The sequence below is a fragment of the Gossypium hirsutum genome, chromosome A13 (genome assembly GCF_007990345.1).
Source record: "Gossypium hirsutum isolate 1008001.06 chromosome A13, Gossypium_hirsutum_v2.1, whole genome shotgun sequence".
Lineage (NCBI taxonomy): Eukaryota > Viridiplantae > Streptophyta > Magnoliopsida > Malvales > Malvaceae > Gossypium > Gossypium hirsutum.
The window spans coordinates 15,010,039-15,029,981 of record NC_053436.1 but is presented as its reverse complement, the minus strand read 5'-3'; the positions used below and the strand labels follow the sequence as shown (position 1 = coordinate 15,029,981).

The 19,943-nt window shown below is 30.4% G+C and overlaps 2 protein-coding genes across 4 annotated transcripts; both read right to left on the bottom strand.

Annotated features, from left to right (window-relative positions):
- Window positions 1–2,933: 2,933 nt before the first annotated feature.
- On the bottom strand, window positions 2,934–6,751 carry LOC107894000 (probable serine/threonine-protein kinase PIX13). Of its 2 annotated transcripts, XM_016819168.2 has the most exons (7): window positions 6,396–6,696; window positions 6,205–6,288; window positions 4,973–5,304; window positions 4,387–4,522; window positions 4,107–4,249; window positions 3,847–3,970; window positions 2,934–3,705 (listed from the first exon to the last, which is right to left on the bottom strand). In XM_016819168.2, the coding sequence occupies exons 2-7, from the start codon at window positions 6,272–6,274 to the stop codon at window positions 3,278–3,280; spliced, it is 1,233 nt and encodes a 410-aa protein (XP_016674657.2). In that variant the 5' UTR covers window positions 6,275–6,288; window positions 6,396–6,696; the 3' UTR covers window positions 2,934–3,277. The 2 variants fall into 2 exon arrangements, with proteins under 2 accessions (XP_016674657.2, XP_016674656.2); XM_016819167.2 differs by having other exon boundaries at window positions 6,205–6,751.
- Window positions 6,752–15,572: 8,821 nt separating this feature from the next.
- Window positions 15,573–18,579, bottom strand: LOC107894001 (amino acid transporter AVT3B). Of its 2 annotated transcripts, none has more exons than XM_016819169.2 (3): window positions 18,034–18,577; window positions 16,141–17,104; window positions 15,573–16,029 (listed from the first exon to the last, which is right to left on the bottom strand). In XM_016819169.2, the coding sequence occupies exons 1-2, from the start codon at window positions 18,387–18,389 to the stop codon at window positions 16,162–16,164; spliced, it is 1,299 nt and encodes a 432-aa protein (XP_016674658.1). In that variant the 5' UTR covers window positions 18,390–18,577; the 3' UTR covers window positions 15,573–16,029; window positions 16,141–16,161. The 2 variants fall into 2 exon arrangements, 1 of the variants encoding a protein (XP_016674658.1); XR_005907507.1 differs by having other exon boundaries at window positions 15,620–16,029; window positions 16,106–17,104; window positions 18,034–18,579.
- Between the last annotated feature and the right edge of the window lie 1,364 nt (window positions 18,580–19,943).

Here is a 19,943-nt window from a genome sequence, read left to right as displayed (position 1 = left end):
GAGTTAGTGAGAGGAAGATCATAATACCGCGGTGCTAAAAAGTAAAAAGGTCAAATTCTATATAAAGTCCTTATATTATGCATTTTTCATAGATTTAACCTGTTACTATAATTCAATTTTTTTTCCTTTTTTAGATTAAACATAGTGTTCGTTAATAGAATGAAAACAAGTATAGTCAGGCAACCTTTTTGCATTAATTACTACAAATAATTTTACATATTAATGTGATGACATCACATATATATTTTAACATCTTTTTTATAATTGGAATTTTTTTTTTTGCTTATTATAAAAAAGAAAAAAAAAATCGATACTATTTGTCAAACAATACAAAATTATTAAGGTGTATAAATCACATCATTAATGAAAAAAGTTACCTTTAGAGTCCGGATCAATGCTAGAAAATCTTTTGGGTGAATTTTAGTTATTTATTTTTACGAGAGTTAAAATATAATTTTATTATTTTAATAATTTATATTTTTATAATTTTTTAAATGATTAAATTAAAATTTTATCATTTTAAAGGTAAAATATAATTTTACTATGTACTAATTTAAATTTTTATAAATTTTAAAAGGACAAAACTAAAATTCTTTATTTTAAGGGTTAGCCCTTATCAGAATTAAGAATATATATTGTGAAATATAAAGGGACTAGAAATTATCAAATTAGAATAAAGGATTAAATTTAGGATGAAATCAATTTGGTTCGGTCAATTTTTTGAATTTTGTTAACCGTCCATCATAATTGAGTTTGGTTTTCTGTTTTTTCACATTAATTTTATTTTGAATATTTGTATTTATTTTGAGAAAATAATTTTTGTTTTATATTTTTATATTATTTAATAAAATTTTAAATATTTTTATAAATATTTCTAATTTTTTTCAAGTAGATAGAAATAACCAATTAACTTCCATATGTTATGTTTAAATATTTATATATATATATATATAAATTTTAAGTTATTTTTACTAAATTAAATATAAAATATTTATCGTTATCTCATAAAAACCAAATTAATTATAAATTAAATAAAAAAATTGAATTCTATAAATTATCGGGTATTTACGATTTTTAACTTATATTTTATATATCTTCCAAACACCTCGGTTTGGGTTACTTTTCAATTTCTCGATTTTTCTTATCCAACCCTAATTAAAATATACTAAAAATATACAGTATGGAGACCCTCTATGCAATTTGAGCTTGAAAAATTATCGGTGAAAAAGGACGTTTTCTTTTCATTTATAGGGAATGGGCTAATTTTGGTTTCAGTCCATCTATTTCACTAAAATTTTAAATTTTAATTTCTACTTTGGTTTGGCATAATACGGTCCTCTACTTTTATAATGTTATAGGTGCCCCAAATTGATAACACCGTTAGTTACTTTCGTCGAAGTGATGACTTGTTTTTCTTTAAAAACAACCTTAAGCAGACAATTGACATGTAAATTTAATATTGGTTAAACATGGTTAACTAGATTTTCACATGATATTGTGCAATTGAGTATCTAAAAAAAAACATGTCGTCACTCTAACAACAAATAGCAAATAGTGCTATCAATTTGGACCTAATAATAACATTATAAAAGTAGAGAGAGCAAGGTATGCCAAATTAGAGTAAATGGATTAAATCTAAAATTTTAATAATAGTAGATGGAGTAAAGCTAGAATTAGACCAAATGAAATTAATATGATTTCATAGTATATACCAGTATTAGTCAAAAAATTGAAGTGGTGTGGGTTTGAAAATTGACATTTGGTGTCTCTATCGGAAAAGAACAAATGACTAAGCTGTTGGATTGTACAAAAATTAAAAGAATATGGTATAAGTACAAATTATATAAAGCATTGTTCAAGGATAGGACACTAGTAAAAGTTAGAATTTTTTTTATGTGAAATTATGTTATTAGTCCTTGTACTATGTATAAGTTGCGCTTTGTACTTTAATTTGATCAGTTTTAATCCTTGTACCTTTGGAATATTAAAATTTTAGTTCTTACCCATACTCTAGCCATTAAGCTTGTTAAGTTAAATATGCTATTCCCAAAGTCTTATTCGATAAATATATTATCACATGTGTGACACCATGTTAGCGTATTTTTTCACATAATACTCCCAACAAAGAGTAATGTCATTTTAGGTAATCTATTGGACTAGAATTTCAAAATACGAAAAGTATAAGAATTAGAAATGATCAAATTGGAGAACAAAAATTAAATTCAGAACTTACACATGGTACAAGACTGATAGTAGATTTTGACCTAACAGATTTAATTACTATTATTTCAATCATGATTGGATTGTAAAATTTAAAAATTAAAGAGACTATAACTGACCAGATTAGAATATAAAAACCAAATACACAACATACACATAATACACAAACCAATAATAAAATTTACCCTTTTATCGTTTAGGAATTTGGTCACATAGTAGAGCAAATGTTTGGTTGGGGGGAATGGTCCTTCCCACTTTATTACTCTTAATTGGACAGGTTAAGCTGGTTTGCATTGGATTATCTGAATCTATGTTAATTCATATTTTAAAATTTTTAAATCATTTCAGTTTAAGTAAATTTGAGCTTAGATCATTTCAGGTTTAGGTTAATTTTAGGTTCGGTATTTTAAGTTTGGGGGTCGATTTTTCGAGTCAAATCGTTTTGGTTCATTTCAAGCTTGAATCATTTCAAGTTTGGATAATTTCGGGTTAGAGTCAATTTTGGGTTCAAAACCATTTGAGTTTGAGTTATTCTGAATTTAAGTTAGACATATCCGGGTCAATTTCGAGATTGTTTGAGTGTATGGTGATTTGAATCTCTAAATAAGTGATCAAGGATGGAACTCTCAATAACAGCAAGAACTGTTGAAACAAAGCCTACAACCTTTCTTCATCACTAAAAATACATGCAAAGTAACAAGTAGTGGCCGAAAAACACGAAAATATAGGCAGGTTTCCATTGCTAGGATCCGATTACAACGATCGGTTTTTATCTCAACTGTTTGAGATCGATAAACAAAGGGATTTCGGGTATAAGAAACAGCATAACTGAATTAATAAGAACAATTCTAACAAGATATCAAGCACGAAAAGCTGTACTTACTGAAATAAAACATGAGTCACAACGAAAAAATGGAACTCGTAGATTCTAAAATAAATACAAGAATAAAAAAAAAAAAAGGAAGGGAAATGTTTTGTGAAACAATTAGCATGTTAATATTGTGACCTGCAACAAATTGGGCAGATATTCCACAACTTAACTCAGCTGTGGAGGATTCTAGTTGGCTCGACCTGTTTCATTCTTTGGAGCTAGTGGAGATCGATGATGCAATGGCTGCTGGCGATGCCTACGAGTTGTTTGACGAGCAGTACGGTTTCGAGGCTCTTTTGGATTATGATTTATTGATTCAATCTGTTCTAAAGTTTCTACAACTTCTTTCATTGATGGACGGTACTTAGGTTCAGGTTCAAGACATTTTAAAGCGAGCTGGGCTATTCGAACTGCAGCTTTGGATGGATATTTGCCCTCCAACCGATTATCCATTATGCTTTTTAGTTTTCTTCTGTCGGATAAATACGGTTTTATCCATTCTGACAGATTATGTCGCCCACTGGGTCGATTTGGATCAAGTGCTCGCAACCCTGTTAAAATTTCGACTAAAACAACACCAAAACCGTACACATCGCTCTTTACGTATAAATGTCCTGTTAAATCAAAAAGTATTCGAGTCATGAGAAGTGCAAAGTTGGTTTTGCTCAATTGTCTCGAAAATGCAATAATATTTAGCAATACAAGGACATCACTTATGCAAACATCCAAAGTTCAGAAATATTTCAGAGGATTACCTGTAGCAACATATTCTGGAGCTGCATAACCATATGTGCCCATAACCCTCGTTGTTACATGCGATTGGCTAGCCGAAGGACCCAATTTGGCCAACCCAAAATCCGATAACTTGGCGGTATATGACTGCAATGTAACCAATAGCTGAACTACATTAAATTTATGTCTCTTTTGTATGCATTCAAGGAGAATGTCGTATAATTCATCAATTGTTTAGGCCTTTAACCCTTAAACGAATTTAACGAGTTGTTCGGAAAGTTACCCCATCAAGTAGGATATTTGAGGCTTTAAAATCTCTGTAAATTACTTTCTTGTCCGACGAGTGCAAGAACGATAGGCCCTTTGCTGCTCCTATCGCAATTTTAATCCGTATGTTCCATTCAAGTGATTGAACACTAGAACCCCCTGGTTAACAAAGACCATGAAGAGTACGATGAACAAAATTAACTTGCCAGAAATACGAGATTGAAAGTGTGCATACATAGAATATATGCTCGCATGAGAAAATCAGAGATATAAACAACTAATTTCCAAACTCTTACTTCCAAATAGATGGTTTTCCAAGCTACCCTTCTGCATAAACTCGTAAACAAGAAGAAGCTCTTTATCCTCCCAACAGTACCCGAGTAGCCTTACAAGGTGAGGATGAGACAACCTTCCTAAGAAATTTACCTCCGACTGCACCAACAAAAGATGAAACAAAAGCTTTAACAACCATGAATGTCTATACCTTTTTAAAATATTTTTTTTAAAAAATCAGTAAAACAAGCAGTAAACAATTCCCAAAATGCACATTTCGATATGTGAGCTATTAATTTATATCGTAATTTTGAAGTTCTATAACAAGGCAAAAGCACCAATTCAAAATGACAAGAAACAATCTTATGATGTTATACGAGATATGGCATTTGTAAAACTCTAGTTACAAATTTTGCAGGGCATGAAACTGGTTGTCCCGAGACGCAGATTGTAAGAAATACTTCCAGAATTAGCAATGTAAAGCATAATAATACGGTTTAGCGTTGAAGAATTATTCACTTTTAATGAGCTTTGAACTCTAAAACTTCATTTTAACAGCAATAGTTAAAGAAGAAAAAGCAACAACTTCTCGAGAATTAAAGAAATTACCTGCCATTCCTCAAATCCTTGCAAGCTCTCAGAGTTGAGTTTCTTAACAGCAACGAGGGTTGCACTTCCACTCTTCCCTAGTGCCTTCTCATCGATCCAGCCTTTGAAGACTTTACCGAAACCTCCCTCACCGAGCACCATGTCAGGCCTAAAATTCTTAGTTGCAGTCTTCAGTTCTGCAAAACTGAAGATCCTTAGGTTCGGAGCGGGCAATATCTGCCCATTGGGAAAAGCCTCGCCCCCACTCGAAGCCGAGAACCCGCTGCCCTGGGAGATGTTACTGCCCCTAGAAGTTGAATAAGATGCTGTGTTGCTGGTTGTCTGAGATATTACTATTGAAATCCACACAATGGAGAATATGTACAAATGTTTAGATAGTGAATTTAGCCAACAAATTGAGTAGTAATACTAAAAATACAGGAACAATATACAAGTCAATGATCAAAATACAACACAAAACACATCAACTGGATTTTTTTGGGTTGACTGAACCACTGGTGTAGTGGCAAAGGATTTGTGTTCAAGTCCTCAGCTGACACCAATTCAGGGTTCAATTCTTGGACAACCCTACCCCTATCCCTAATAAAAAAAAGTACGGAAAAACTGGGTTTTTGGAGCTGAATACAGAAAGAGTATGGATATTGTATCAATGAATTTCAACACAGGGATATAGTGATCAAAACACAAAATCTACCATATTCCAGAAATACAAAAGTCAATGATCCAAACACAACAACAAAACAGCGTCAAGAACTGGGTTTTGGGTGTTGAGTACAAAAACAAAAAGGATCAAATCAATGAATTTCAACTAAATGAAGAAAAAAAATTGAACCCATTTAAGAAAATGAGGCAAACTAATTGCAAAAGTGAGCAAAACTAAGAAACAATCTATGTATTGCAATCCACACAATGGAAATGTAAATGTTTAGATTGTGAAATTTGTCAAACATATGGAGTTCTAATACTGATAATACAGCAAATGAAAAATACTATAACAGTATATAATGATCAAAACACAAAGTCTACCATATTCAATAAATACACAAGTCAATGATCCAAATACAACAACAAAACAGCATCAAGAATTGGGTTTATGGTGCTGAATACAAGAAAAATATGGATTTTATCAATAAATTTCAGCTAAATAAAAAAAATAACCTGAGCCCACTTAAGAAAATAAGGCAATCTAATTGCAAAAGTGAGCAAAACCAAGAAACAAAAGAAAAAGGTACCAGAACTAAGACGACCAGTGGTGCTTGGTGTTGTTGGATTATCAGCTGAAGAACCCCAGCAATTTCCCATCTTCAAATATCTCTCTTTACCAAACAAAAGGGGAATATAAATATATTTCAACAAGGTGATGATAAAAGGGACCGAAAAAAAAATCAAAATTCTTGTTTTGAACAACAAATCCTTTCTTTACCTCTCAATCCAACCACACAAAAAAAGGGTTACTATTTTCCTTTTCTTTCCCTTCAGTTGACTTCAAATCTTGGTTTTGTTTCCACAAATTGGATTTTTGTTATTCAATAAAATTCAGCAACTAAACTTTGACAATGAAAATAACTAAATAATGATAATAAAAAATATTATTGCCCAAAAGAAAATTTAAAGTGCATGTACTATGATAAATTACTAAATAAAAAAATTTAAAATGAAAAGACTGAGTCTTTGGTTGTATTGTTAACTGAGCTTCTTCAAGGTAACGTTATCTTCGGTCAACTGCCGTGCTCTAGAAGATCAGTCAATAGGGAAAAAAATCTAAGGCTTAGTCCCTGTACTATTCTGAAATTAGATATTAATTCCTTTAATTTGACTTAATTTAGTCACTATATTTTTATGGTGATATTTTGCTAGTAATCCCTATACTATGCATAAGTTACAATTTTAATCTTTATACTTTAATTTAGACAATTTTAGTTCCTATACTTTTTTGGCATAATAACTTATGTGGCCCTTCAACTTTACAAAAAAAGTCATTTTAGCTCTCATTTAATTTTTCACCTTTTCTAACCCTTAAATTTGAATTTTTTTTATCAAATCACCTCAAAATGAATAGAAAAATTTATGTTTTTAAACTTTTCTAACTATGTATACACGTGAATTTAGTTTTTTTTTCTCTCCAATTTAATCATTTTTAGCTCACATACTTTTCTAATATTGAAATTCTAGTTCAGTAAAATCAATTAACTAAAATATCGTGTGTGTATGTGTTTTGAGCATTATGTGAAAATAGCAAGTCAATATTGTATTGTATGCGTGATAACATGTTTGTCGTATAAGATTTTTGAAATAACATAGTCTAACTTAATGGATTTAGCAACTATTGTTTGAGGCATGAATAAAATTTCAAAATACGAAAATTATAAAGATTAAAAATAACCAAATTAAAATACAAATATTAAAATCCTCAATTTACGTATAATAAGGGGTCAATAACAAAATTTGACCTACTTTTATAATATTATTAACAAGTCCAAATTAATAATACAATTAGATGTTGTCATTTAAATAATGACATAAAATCCTTTTATTGTTATTTGATCACACAGTTGGGACCGTACAAAGTCTCATAAACCATGTTCAACGTATTATAAATTTACAATATCATCCAAATGTGTAAGGTTATTCAAAAAGAAAAAAATAAATTGTTACTTTAGCGATAACTATTAACAGTGATATCAATTTGAATACATTAATAATATTTTATAATAGTAGGAGGACTAAATTATGTTAAATTAAAGTAGATTGGTGAAATCCTAAGTTTTAGTAAAGTAGATGGACTAAAACCATAATGAAAAAATAGTTAAATTTATTAATACTAATCGATTTTCAAGAACTTCCATGGACTTCACGTTTATTTATTCTATTGGCTGCTGTTTCAATCTGCTTTGAAAAACACATCAACTGCAAAAATTATTTATTTATTTATACTAAAGAATTATGAAGAGGCATAATCACTTATTTGGCCCTTCAATTTTATAAAAAAATTGTTTTAGTTTTTTTTTTTACCTCTTATAGTTCTTAAAGTTGTGATGTTTGTCAGATTAACCAAAATGGACGAAAAATTAAATTTTAGAAAATTCAAAAAAATATTAAAATTATAAAAAATTATTTTGTTAATTTAAAAAAATTAATTAACTATTAACAACACATAAACTTCCACATGAATGTCACATCAATAAAGTTAATAAACATTAAACTTTCCATCCATTTTGAAGTGATTTGACAAATATTTTAAGTTTAAAGACTAATAAAGATAAAAAATTAAATATAGAACTAAAATGATTTTTTTATAGAGTTGAAAGGCCAAATAAATCATTATACCTTAACAATATCGCACAATAACTATTAAATTATGTTATTTCTAAAATATTATGTAATAAATATGTTATTGCCTATGTAATGTCATGTTAGCAAAAGCAACCTGATTTGGCTCATGGATTTAACAATTTAGGGTTTAAATTAAAACTAAATTTGAAAAGTGTAAGAGCTAGAAATTAAAGTGTAAGAGCTAGAAATTATCAAATTGGTGAACAAGGATTAAATCTACAAATTATGCATGATACAAGGCTAATAAAATTTGATCTAGCGTATTTAAACACTACAAAATTTAGAAAATACAATGAATAAAATTGATTAATTCTAAAAAAATTGAAAAAAATTAAAATACAGGGATTAGTAGCAAAATTTGACCAAACTTCTTCATTAGGCAAAGCAATGTAACTTGAATACAATTTTCAAGTTTAATTGCACCGGGAACCCCTAAAAGGTGGGTTAAATTCTGAAAGATCCTAAACTTCAAAACCTTTTAATTTAATCTTCAAACTAAAGTATCATTTTAATTAAGTCATTCTGTCATTATAACCATCAGCTTTGGAAGTTCTTTTTAACATGCATTAATTATTAATTATTTTAAGTACATCTAGGAAGGTTTGTAGAATTAGATTCATGATTTAGTGGGTCAAATTATCAATTCCGATTTCATCAGTTAATTCGATTTCATTAAATAAATTATTTAAAATTTATAAAAATTTATTAAAAATAGAAAAAATGAAGTCAAATGCTAATCAATCAATTTTTTAGCCCAATTTATTCGGCTATAAGTGGTTTGTGGATCAATCAATCTAATCTCTCTCTCTCTTCAAATTCATACCCCTATTAGTTTTTGGTCCAATCAACCGGTTCAGTTTAAACAACATTAATATCTAGTTCAAGTTGACATTTAACGTCAAAGTTGACATCTAGATTCATGAAATCACTTTGATAAAATGATGATTTAGTTTGAAAAAAATTAATGAAAATGTTTTGAAATTTAAAAATGTTACAACACAAAAGTTGGGGTTGTTTGTTACTTTAAATCACATTATTGGAGTGCGAAAAGCTATTAAAATGAAGGTAATTTTCACCGTAAATGAATAAAGAGCTATTGAGAATGGTGGTTTCAAAGGGTTTCATAAGCTTAAAGAGCTTACCGATAGAGATTTAGTATGCCTTTTGAAGCTTCTCTCTTACTGTGACGAATTGACGTGGGTCCTAATAGAATGATGCCCTATTATATATAGAACGACTATAAAGGTAGGACTCTTTCGCTAATATATAATTGTAGCGTATGAGAACGAGTATAACAAAGAATAATTTAAATATGAATTATACTTCAATGATATCTAATGCAATGAATCTCAAAATTTTACACGACTAAATTATAGATCACAAGATACATTTCTTTTAAATTATCTATATTAATACAAAGCTTTTAACTTAGTTCGAGTTAACTTGACACAAATTCAATTAGAAAAAAATTTAAAAATTATTTTTAATTAAAAATGTAATATTATTATAAAAATATTTATATTTTTTTAAATAATTTATATAAAATCATTAAAAGAAACTACTTAAAAACAAAACATGAAGATATGAACATTAGTTCTTTAAAGTATCAACAAAAAAGCTTCAATCAATTCTTTATATTTTTTTCATAATTTTTTTCTTTCGCTGATATTATGGATATATAAAAATAATAATTTTATAGGATTTTTTAAATTTATAAGTAATTTGATAAATTAATGTTGAAAAAATTGAATCAAATATTAAAATGATTACATATTAGTGAGGTTATAAGGATAATTACAATTGTAATAAGTACAATTGAATAATTATAAATAGAATGATTTATTATAATACACAAATTGATTGATAATCAATATATATATATAAATAGAAGTGTCCATGAATTAGGTCGGGCCCTAATAAAATTTTAGATCTGAATGATAGGCTTGAACTTGATCTAAAAAATGGACCTAAATTTTTGCCCAAATTCAACTCAGATAAAAATGTTAAAATTCAGACCTAGCATGACTCGACCATGTTAATTTAATTTATTTTATTTTTATATAATTTTTTAAAAAATATAATAGATATATTAAAAAATTAAAATAAATGTTTTCAACAAATTGAAAATAAATTCTTTTAAAAAAAGTCTATATATCTACACTAAAATGTATGCAATTTAACAAGCAAATATATCTAAAAAGTAGTAAAATGAAATGGCAGTAAGACAGTGGGAAAATAGTAGCAAAACAATAGTAAAACAACATGATTTTTTTTTCATATTTAGGCTAAGCCCAAACAAAAAAAATTATTATTTAAGTCTATTTTTCGAACATATATTTTTACTTAATCTCTCTTACTTTTTAAGTGAGTCTTTGGACTGAGCCGAATGACTCCACTCATAATCACCACTATATCTAAATCCGAAAAGGATATCCTAAATTTAATATATGTAGAGAAAATTCATTGGAATTTGAGATAATTATAATTATAATTTAAATTAATTATTAAAATATACAAATGTTAATTTTCAACGTAGAGAAAAAAAATCCCAAAGCTAGGTGGCATTAGTCACTTTCATTTTGACTTTTTGTATGGTTCAATTGAAATTGCTGACAAATGTGGCCCCTAAGGAAAAATACTGAAGTTTCATTTTATTAATTTATTAATTTTTTCATTGCTTATCCAATGGTCAACACAATACTTCACCTCTCTCGTCCTCGTATAAAGTCGTAGCTGTAAAGAAGTCAACATTCTATCAAATCTTTTGTTTTCTAATTACTAGGTCAATCAATCACCCTTTTTTTTTTCTTTTCTTTTTATAAGATAAAAGTATAAAAAGAAATCCCTAAATCCTAACTTTTGATTTATACTATTATTATCACCGTTACCGGTATAATAGTAAACTGACGTGATACGTTAAATTATTATTTCAAATAAAAAATATACAATTGATATTATATTTTTTCGTTTAGAGTAATTTTTTCTTTTATATTCTTTTAAATTTTTTTATATTTTCTATTCTCTTTTTGCTTCTCCATTTCTCTATTCTACATCTCTTTTAACATAATAAAAAAATTATGAAATATAGTTATCAAATTATTTATTTTTCATTAAATTGTCACTAAAAATATCTTATTTTGTACAGCATTTAAAAAAAATCTAACTCAACTCATGATTTGTCCTTTTTAATAAAAAATCAACCAAGTAATGAATTTGTTAACATTTATAGTGATTTGGACTAAGGCAAAATACCAACAGCATGCTAAATTAAAGTACAAAAAAACCAAATCCCTACCAAATGCATGTTCAAGTTTTATCGAGTGATAACAAATTTAATGCTTGTTAAGTAAAGTTAAGTAAACTAGATAATAAAAAAGTGTGGGAAAAGTTTTTCTCCTCATTTAAGTGTCCTATCTAGTTTGACTCTAAATTTAATCAAAATTCAACGTAACTACTACACATGAGAGGATCTAAGAAAGAAAAAAAACTAAATCCCTAAATCGAATATACAATAGGAAAGAAAATTAACCATAGTTTGACCAAAACGGGAAGCATCATTCAACTTCTTAAGCAATTCCTCGTGTCATGCAAACTAATATTATTGTTGAGGGGAGATCAAACTTAGTTAGGGAGAAATAAGCGAAGTATCATTCGTTGAGAGCGGACTAACCCTATCAACAGATTTGGTATTGAGCTTAAGGTGCCTATACTACCGCTTGATCTAGCTAGAACAAGTGATACCCTCTTTATCCACAAATGTTATATAAGGACATGAGTTCGAATTACACCAAGAACAAATGTTAATATTTCCTTGGTGGATAAGGGGCTCCCCTCTATGAACCCTTTACAACTCTTGGGGGAAGTAGGAAACAAAACCTAGGGATACAACCAAATATGGACATATCTTAGGCTCAACATCAAACCTGTTGAGGGGCTTCATCCTCTTTCTATGGACGACACTTGTAATAGCCCTAATTTGACCCTAGTTGGGAAGTGATTTCGGGACCACAAAATCGAGTCGTAAAAATAATTAAATGTTAAATTTCATGTCTATTATATGAGATAATGCATGTGTAAAAGTTTCATGCTTTGATTTGATCATTTGTATGTGAATTTATTAAATAGGACTTATGTGAGACACTTTTGAAATGTGATAGGTTAATTTTATAATGGTCTATTAATGCATGTATTGAAAAGAATGGTGTTGCATGTCAAATTACTCATTTTAGATAGTGGCCGGCCATGTTACTAGTTAATATATAATATATGAATTTTCTATTAGCATTATTCTAATTAAATGGCTTTATATTATAGAATAATAATAATTAAAAAAGGGGGAAAATGGGTGAAGAAAACAAAGTGTTCATCTTTGTTTCTTCTAAGCCGAATGTGAAGGAAGAATAGGGGAGAAACACCACTCGGTCATCCTAGGCTTAAACTAAGGTATAAAGTTTATGTTAATTCTAAAAATTTTAGTTAATTTTTGAGTTAGTTACCAACCTCTTTATTTGACCCATGTTAAATTTTTTATTTTGGGAATGAATAGAGCTTTCAGCCATAGTAGTCAATAAAGAATATGGTTGTTGTTTCATGTTAATTTGGACGAATCATGGTGGATGGGCGTTTGAGCCAAACAAATGATCATATGTATGCATTAGATGCTAAGTGGAAAGAATCGACTATCATGTTGGATGCTATTGCCGAATATGAACTTGGTTATATTTGAGTAATGTATGTGTTTTGAGTTGACGGAATGAAAAGAATGCTTAAAATGTGTTATAAACAAATTATATGTTAAACTAAGGTTTGCTAAATTACCATTTTTCCTTGCCGAATATGTGCTTAATTAAAGAAGAGTTTGTGTTGAATGTTTAAATAATTTAGATAATTATTAATCTAAGTCTAAGCTAGGTAAATTAAATGATTGTGGCTTAATTGTTTTATGGCAAGTGGCTATTATGGTGAAATGCAAAATAGATTTGTTATGTGATTGCCGAATGTGATTGCCGAATGTGAATAATAAGTAAACAATATTGGTTAAGATATTAAACAAATCTATTTGCATTTATTAAGCTCAAGAGCATGGAGGATCAAAGTTGGATAGGGGAAAAGAGAAAGCAATAGAGTAGCCAATCTACAACCGTTCGAATATACCAAGGTAAGTCTTTGACTAATGAAACTTAGCTTATGATTTGATAAAATCATGGTATATAAGCATAATAAATAAATTGTGACCTATTGGTTCTACTTGAATTACGTAGTGGGATAAATAATTTGTGTATATGACTTGTAGCCGAATGGTTATAGAAATCATGTTGGATAGCGAAACGAAATCGTGTTCTTTGTATGTGGCTATTGAGCCGAAAGTGGAATGGTTGATAAGCACGTTGTGCTTGTGTTCAAGTAATGCAAATAAAATGCTAATGTGTTATGATATATATATGTGCATGATAATGGAGAATTATATCCGGTCTAAGTCCCGAAGGTATTCGTGCTGGTGTTATATCCGGGCTAAGTCCCGAAGGCATTCGTGCTGGTGTTATATCCGGGCTAAGTCTCGAAGGCATTCGTGCTAGTGTTATATCCGGGCTAAGCCCCAAAGGTATTTGTGCTGGTGTTATATCCGGGTTAAGCCCCGAAGGCATTCGTGCTGGTGTTATATCCGGGCTAAGCCCCGAAGGAATTCGTGCTGGTATTATATTCGGGCTTAAAGTCCTGCATGCTTTGTGGTGGTGATTGGATTTGGGTTTTAAACCTAGCAGACTTAATGCTGATGATTGGAGTAAGATTATGATTTCGAATGTTCGTAGTAAACTACCATTGAATATGTCAAATACATTAAGTTGATCAGGTATGTATTATATACTTTTATATGTTAGATTGATCGGAATTGAATCATGATTGAGAAATGAGAAGTATATGTGAAAATCTCATATGTGTATGTGTGTATTCGGTTATGGTGAAAGGTTATATGAGATTGATTTGGTGATATACATGTTAAATAATATGAATGCAAGAATGGGTAATAAATCTGCTTGGGACAGCAGCAGTAATATGATTTCGGAAAATCACCATAAATTGTGGGAGTTGAGTTAGAAGCTGAATAAATTATGTCATGAAATCTTAATGAGTGTAGTTTCTTATAAAAGAAACCGTGTGAGAAAAAGAATTTCCGATAATGAGATATTTGAAGTGGCATGGAATAGAGTCAAAATGACTTCGAGGTCCCCTGTTCTATTTTCAGAAAATCGTTATAAATGGTACAAAAATGGTTATAAGATAAAATTTATATCCTTAGACTCCTTAATGAGTCTAGTTTCAAATGAAATAAACGATAACATATTTTGAATTCTGTATAATGAGAAAATTGATTCGTAGTGAAGAGTGGTCAGAATAGTCAAACAGTGAAACAGGGGAAACTTCAATAAAAATCTGGTATTGATTGGTCAAACCAAAAATTCTAAAAATTTAATGGATGGAAGATATATGAGTCTAATTTCAGGAAAAATTAACGGCACTTGATTTGGAGTTTCTTATCTCTAGTTATAAATAATTTAGTGACTGTTGCTCAGGAAGACAACTTGTAGTATATTTGTGATTTTGTTGCAAATATGGTTAAAACTTGTTAATGAGATGCTTTTCGAGTTCTTATGATCTTATTTGTGATTTCAATATTTGGTTTTAATTGAGTTCAGATTCAAGTGAGGTGAATTTGCTAAATATGCATTATGTTCATGGATACTTGGCCAAAATGGCAATTATCTAGGAATGATTTCTTGAAAATTTGAAATAATTGATCTATAAGTAAATTAATTGTTTGCATTGCTTAAAACTTACTAAGAATTGAACCTTACTCCGTGTTCTCTTTTCCATTTCTTATAGGTTTATACTTTAGCTCGAGTTAGAAGGGCCGGAGATATCATCACACTATCGAGTCATTATGTGAGTTGAGAAGATTGTATATCATCATGGTTTAAGGCATGTATAGGATAGACTATAGGTAGAATGATATTTCGACTTTGTATACATTATAACCATGCGAAGATGGCTTGCTCATTTTGTTTAGAGAAGCCTTATAATTGAACTAATGTGGTGAAATGTTTTAGTTATAACTTGACAATAGTTAATTTGTTATTAGATATTCGGTTATGTTTTGATAGTGAGTATCTTTGACCTTATAGAAGTTTTGTTCAGTCAAGTAATACCTCATAACCTTATTCAGGTAATGGATACGGGTTAGGAGTGTTACAACACTTCGCAGACTTTTCTCTAAGAAGTTAAAATCCCTCAACATTTATAATTATTCAGTGAAGCACTCTCACACCATAGCTAACATATGGGGCTTTCAGAACACAATCTAAAACTTAAGAATCGCTGCAAAAATCACTATGCAGATTTACAAATATAAAGGACAGGGAAGTGATTCAAAGGCATAGTAATCCTTGGAATGACACATAGAAGAAAGAAAGAAGAAAATTATTGTAATATCATATAAAAATTGCTGAATGGAGAACATATGGGGAAACATTTTACTATCACTAATCTATCAACAATTCAAACATGAGTTGAGGTAAAATATCAAAGGCCTCTTCAACTTTATGATTGATGAAGTAGTTTCTTACCTAATAAATATTATTGGATTTTATGAATACGGTTCGAACGAGGAACAGTTTTGTATGTCTTCGTGGATAAGATCTCCGTTAGAGAAAACCAAGTCCCTGGAACTGCAAGAACAAGGGGAGAGGTCATAATTTCATCATCTAGAACTTAGAGACCTAAAGAATATGATGGGATTTTTACCAATACGATTAAAACGAGTAGTATGGAGACTTCACCTTCACTACGATATTGTACATCTACTCCTTCGCGGATAATATCTCCATTAGAGAAAACCAAGTCCCTGAAATTGCAAGAACAACTCCAAAGATCATGATTCCAATATCCAAACTGCATCCCTTGCATCCCTGCTCATCCTTGAACGCCAACAAATGAAACAAACCGGGCAATATGAACCCCAAACAGCAGCATACGCTGCTTCCGACCAAGGACAAGAAATCCGCGAAATTCGGGACGAACAAAGCTACCAAGCTTACAATCAAAACAAGTAACCATCTTAGCCACAAGCAGTACCTCCCTCCCGAAAACCGCCTCTCGACGATCTCGTAAACTGGATTCATCATCAAGGGGAAAGTGAAAAATAAGTTGATGCAAAGGCCTAGTTGAACCAAACTGCTAATCCAGCCAGTCCCCAAGTTAGAAGTGATGATATCTTTGGTTTTATCACCAAAAGCAAAATAACCCAAAGCTCCAAATGCTCCATACATCAAAGTGGTCAACCCCATGCTAAGTGCCAATATTTTGTTAAACTTTGCATTGTCTTTCATCTCAGATTCTATAGGCAAAACCATAGCAATCCCTTCATATCCAAAAAGAGCCACACCCATGCCATAAAAGAACACAGAGACACCACCAAAAGCCTTAACTTCACGCCTTCGGAGCATAATGAGTCTCAAATCCTCCAACATAACCACTCCCATTGCCCCAATATCCACAACATCAGCAAAAATGCTTAGTGGAGCTAAATGTGTCAATGTTTTGATTGAGTTCAACCCCAACTGAAATGGGAAACATCCCCATATATACAAACTCTTCACCGTAAAACGGGAGATCCCGGAACTTAGACTCAAATCCGAGAATGGTTCGTCGTGAAAAAGATGGAGCAGAGTGTTGGCAATAAATATAAGATATCCAATACAAAATCCAGCTTGAGAGAGAGTAATGAGCACATCAACAACAAACCTGTCAATGGAATTATTAAAATCTTTAGCAATGAGAGGATAAAATAATCAAATTGGGATGTTTATGTTTCCCCATTGGGAAAAAGAATGATTAGCCGTAAAATCATCAAGAAGAGGCAGCTCTTGCAATGGTCAGCAATAAACCTGGTGAAGCAAAAAAAAGGGTTAATTTAGGAAATGTCCTCAGTCTATTGCTCATGTTCCAAATTAGTTCCTAAACTTCCAAATGTTCTATTTGAGCCCTCAAATTATGAGTATTGTATTAATCAGATATTCCATCAGCTTAGATGTCAATTTTGGCATTAAACGACAATTCAATTATGACATGCAATGTATCTAAATGCAATGTATCTAAAACACGTAAACAGAATTGTAAACACGTGTATACAAACAATTTAGATTTAACAGGTTAAGAACAAACAGGGTTTGGAAAATTGATTGGTGTTTGATACACTCCAATGAAAATATTTAACAACGCAAGTAGGGTGTCTTTTTTAAAAAAGAAAAAAAATCATGTGTCTTATCGAATACTTTCCTAATAAAATATAGAAGTTATCTCATTATTTTTAATATGTTTTAAATATGTTCTACTGATCGGTCAAGCTAATCACTGAGTAGACCGATACTTTTAGATTTAATTACAAAGTTTGGAGCTAGGGGTCAATTTATAAAAGTTTAAAAGTTTAAGAACATTTAGTGAAATTAACCCGATAATATGGTGCATACATTTAGTGAAATTAACCCGATAATATGGTGCATTTTTAGTTTCATGGTAGAACTTTAAAACACACAGTAATCCAATGCGAGACTAATTAGGAACACATTTAAGATTAACCAAAATTTCCAAACGGTTAGACCTAGCAAACAAGAGCATAGACAATCCAAATTAAGAAAGAATTCAAGAAAGCATAATTAAAACAACAAGAAAACCTGCCAAGTGTGCCACAAACAGCGAATCCCAGATCGCCAAAAGAAGAAATATTGGTCGTGCCATTTTCGTACGAGTCGAGCTTACGGCGGATTTGAACCAAAAGCGTCATACAGTAGGTGGTGGAGGCGGCAATGAAGGAAAGAATGAGCAACCCCATGATCCACCCGGTCCTCTTAAAAGCGTAAGGCATACCCAAAACCCCGGCGCCGACAATGGCTATAAAAACGTTGGCCAAGGTCTTTGGATGTGACGATAGCGGCTTCGTGTTGTCTATAAGAGGCGTGGTTTCTTCTGCCGGGGGAGAGTTTAGCTTTCTCGAAGACGAGGGCGACAGGTTTTTCTTATCGGAAACCATGGTTGAATCGATTCTCTGACCCGAAATAAAATTTGAGGGTTTCAACGTTTAATCTGCAAATGAAATCTTAAATTTTTGAAGCCCTTTGAAATTCAAAATTGTATTCACAGAGACTGAATGCTTTTGCTATTGATGGAAAGAGAGGGGGACGATGACGGCGGTTTACATGAAGATACTTTGGCAAGTGTTACGTAATTAGGTCTAATATTGATTTTAGTCCCTCTAATATGCTAAACTTTTAAATTTTAATCTTTTATGAAATAGTCCTATTTTAATTTGACTTGATTGGTCATTTTACTTTTATAAATGCTGTTAGTTTCTTAATATATTTACTAATATTAAAGTGATTACATGAAAATAAAAATTTAATATGAAATCCTTTTAATGTTATTTGATCAAGGTAGACACATCATAAAATTACATGTTAGGCAAATGTTTAAGGTTGATTAAGAAAAAATTAATGTCATTAGTTTAATGATGACAACTAATGATGTTATTAATTTGGACATGCTTATAATATTACAAGAGTAAAGAGATTAAATTAAAGGAAGTATTAGGTTGTAAATATCGACATAGTAGAGGAACAAATCATGTAATTATAATATAAATATTAAAAAAATTATTTTATTTAAAAATCGATAAAAGAAAATATTCTAAATCAAACAAAAATTCAAATCCTTATTTATTAATATTTGTTTTCAAGCTTCTTTTTTTTTTTATATATGACCCATTTTTTTTTTCAAATTTTAGAGAATGTTTCGATTTTTTATACAGGTGATGGAAGCATGTTTTATTGAACTCGTCTTTGTTGATGTGACAAGCGCATTTTATGAGGCACCCTTTCTCCTTCCCTCCTTGCCACATTAGCATCTACATTCGTAAAAAAGTTTTTGTTTGATTAAAAAAATGGTCATTAGGTTGAAATTTGAAAAAAATTGAGAAAAGTTTAATAGTTTTTTGGAAATCTGAGAATTTTAAAATGAAACTTATAGTTTTTTGGAAATCCTCATCATTTGACTAAGCATGTCTTCGAATGTAATTATGCAAAACCATTGTTGCAATAACTATTAAAATTTGCTTGTCGAATGAATAGTTTGGAATATCTCTTAATATTGGCCATTTTTTTTCCACACTCCAAATGTTCGTTCAATTACAGAGCGTAACGAAGAATGGGCATGATTAAAAATTTCTTTTTTTCCAGATGCTCGATGATTACCTCGATGAAAGTCAAGTAAATGATATCTTTCCCCCCTATATGGACCTAGAAAACCTGCCATTTGTGGATATCCTGAATCCACAAGATAATATTTTCCTACAAAAAAGTAAAACATAATATCAAGTTTAAAAAAATTAAAAATTTTAATATTATTTTTATGTAAAGATTAATTAAAAAGAATTAAAGTTCAACCTGGTGGAGGGTGTGGAAACTTTAACTCTTGTTTTCTAAGTGCTTGCAAAAAAATTCTATTGTCATGTGCTGTTCCTTCTCAACCAGGAAATGCAAAAATAAAGCACATGTTGAAGTCACAAACTGCCATAATATTTTGAGTTGGT

Coding starts and splice junctions, on each gene's coding strand:
- LOC107894000 (XM_016819167.2), bottom strand. CDS start 6,274: ATGGGAAATTGCTGGGGTTCTTCAGCTGATAATCCAACAACACCAAGC. Junction 4,523..4,972: donor AAGGATTTGAGGAATGGCAG/GTAATTTCTTTA, acceptor TTGTTGGTGCAG/TCGGAGGTAAATTTCTTAGG. Junction 3,706..3,846: donor TCCAGAATATGTTGCTACAG/GTAATCCTCTGA, acceptor TTGATTTAACAG/GACATTTATACGTAAAGAGC.
- LOC107894001 (XM_016819169.2), bottom strand. CDS start 18,389: ATGGTTTCCGATAAGAAAAACCTGTCGCCCTCGTCTTCGAGAAAGCTA. Junction 17,105..18,033: donor GTTTGTGGCACACTTGGCAG/GTTTTCTTGTTG, acceptor TTCCATTGACAG/GTTTGTTGTTGATGTGCTCA.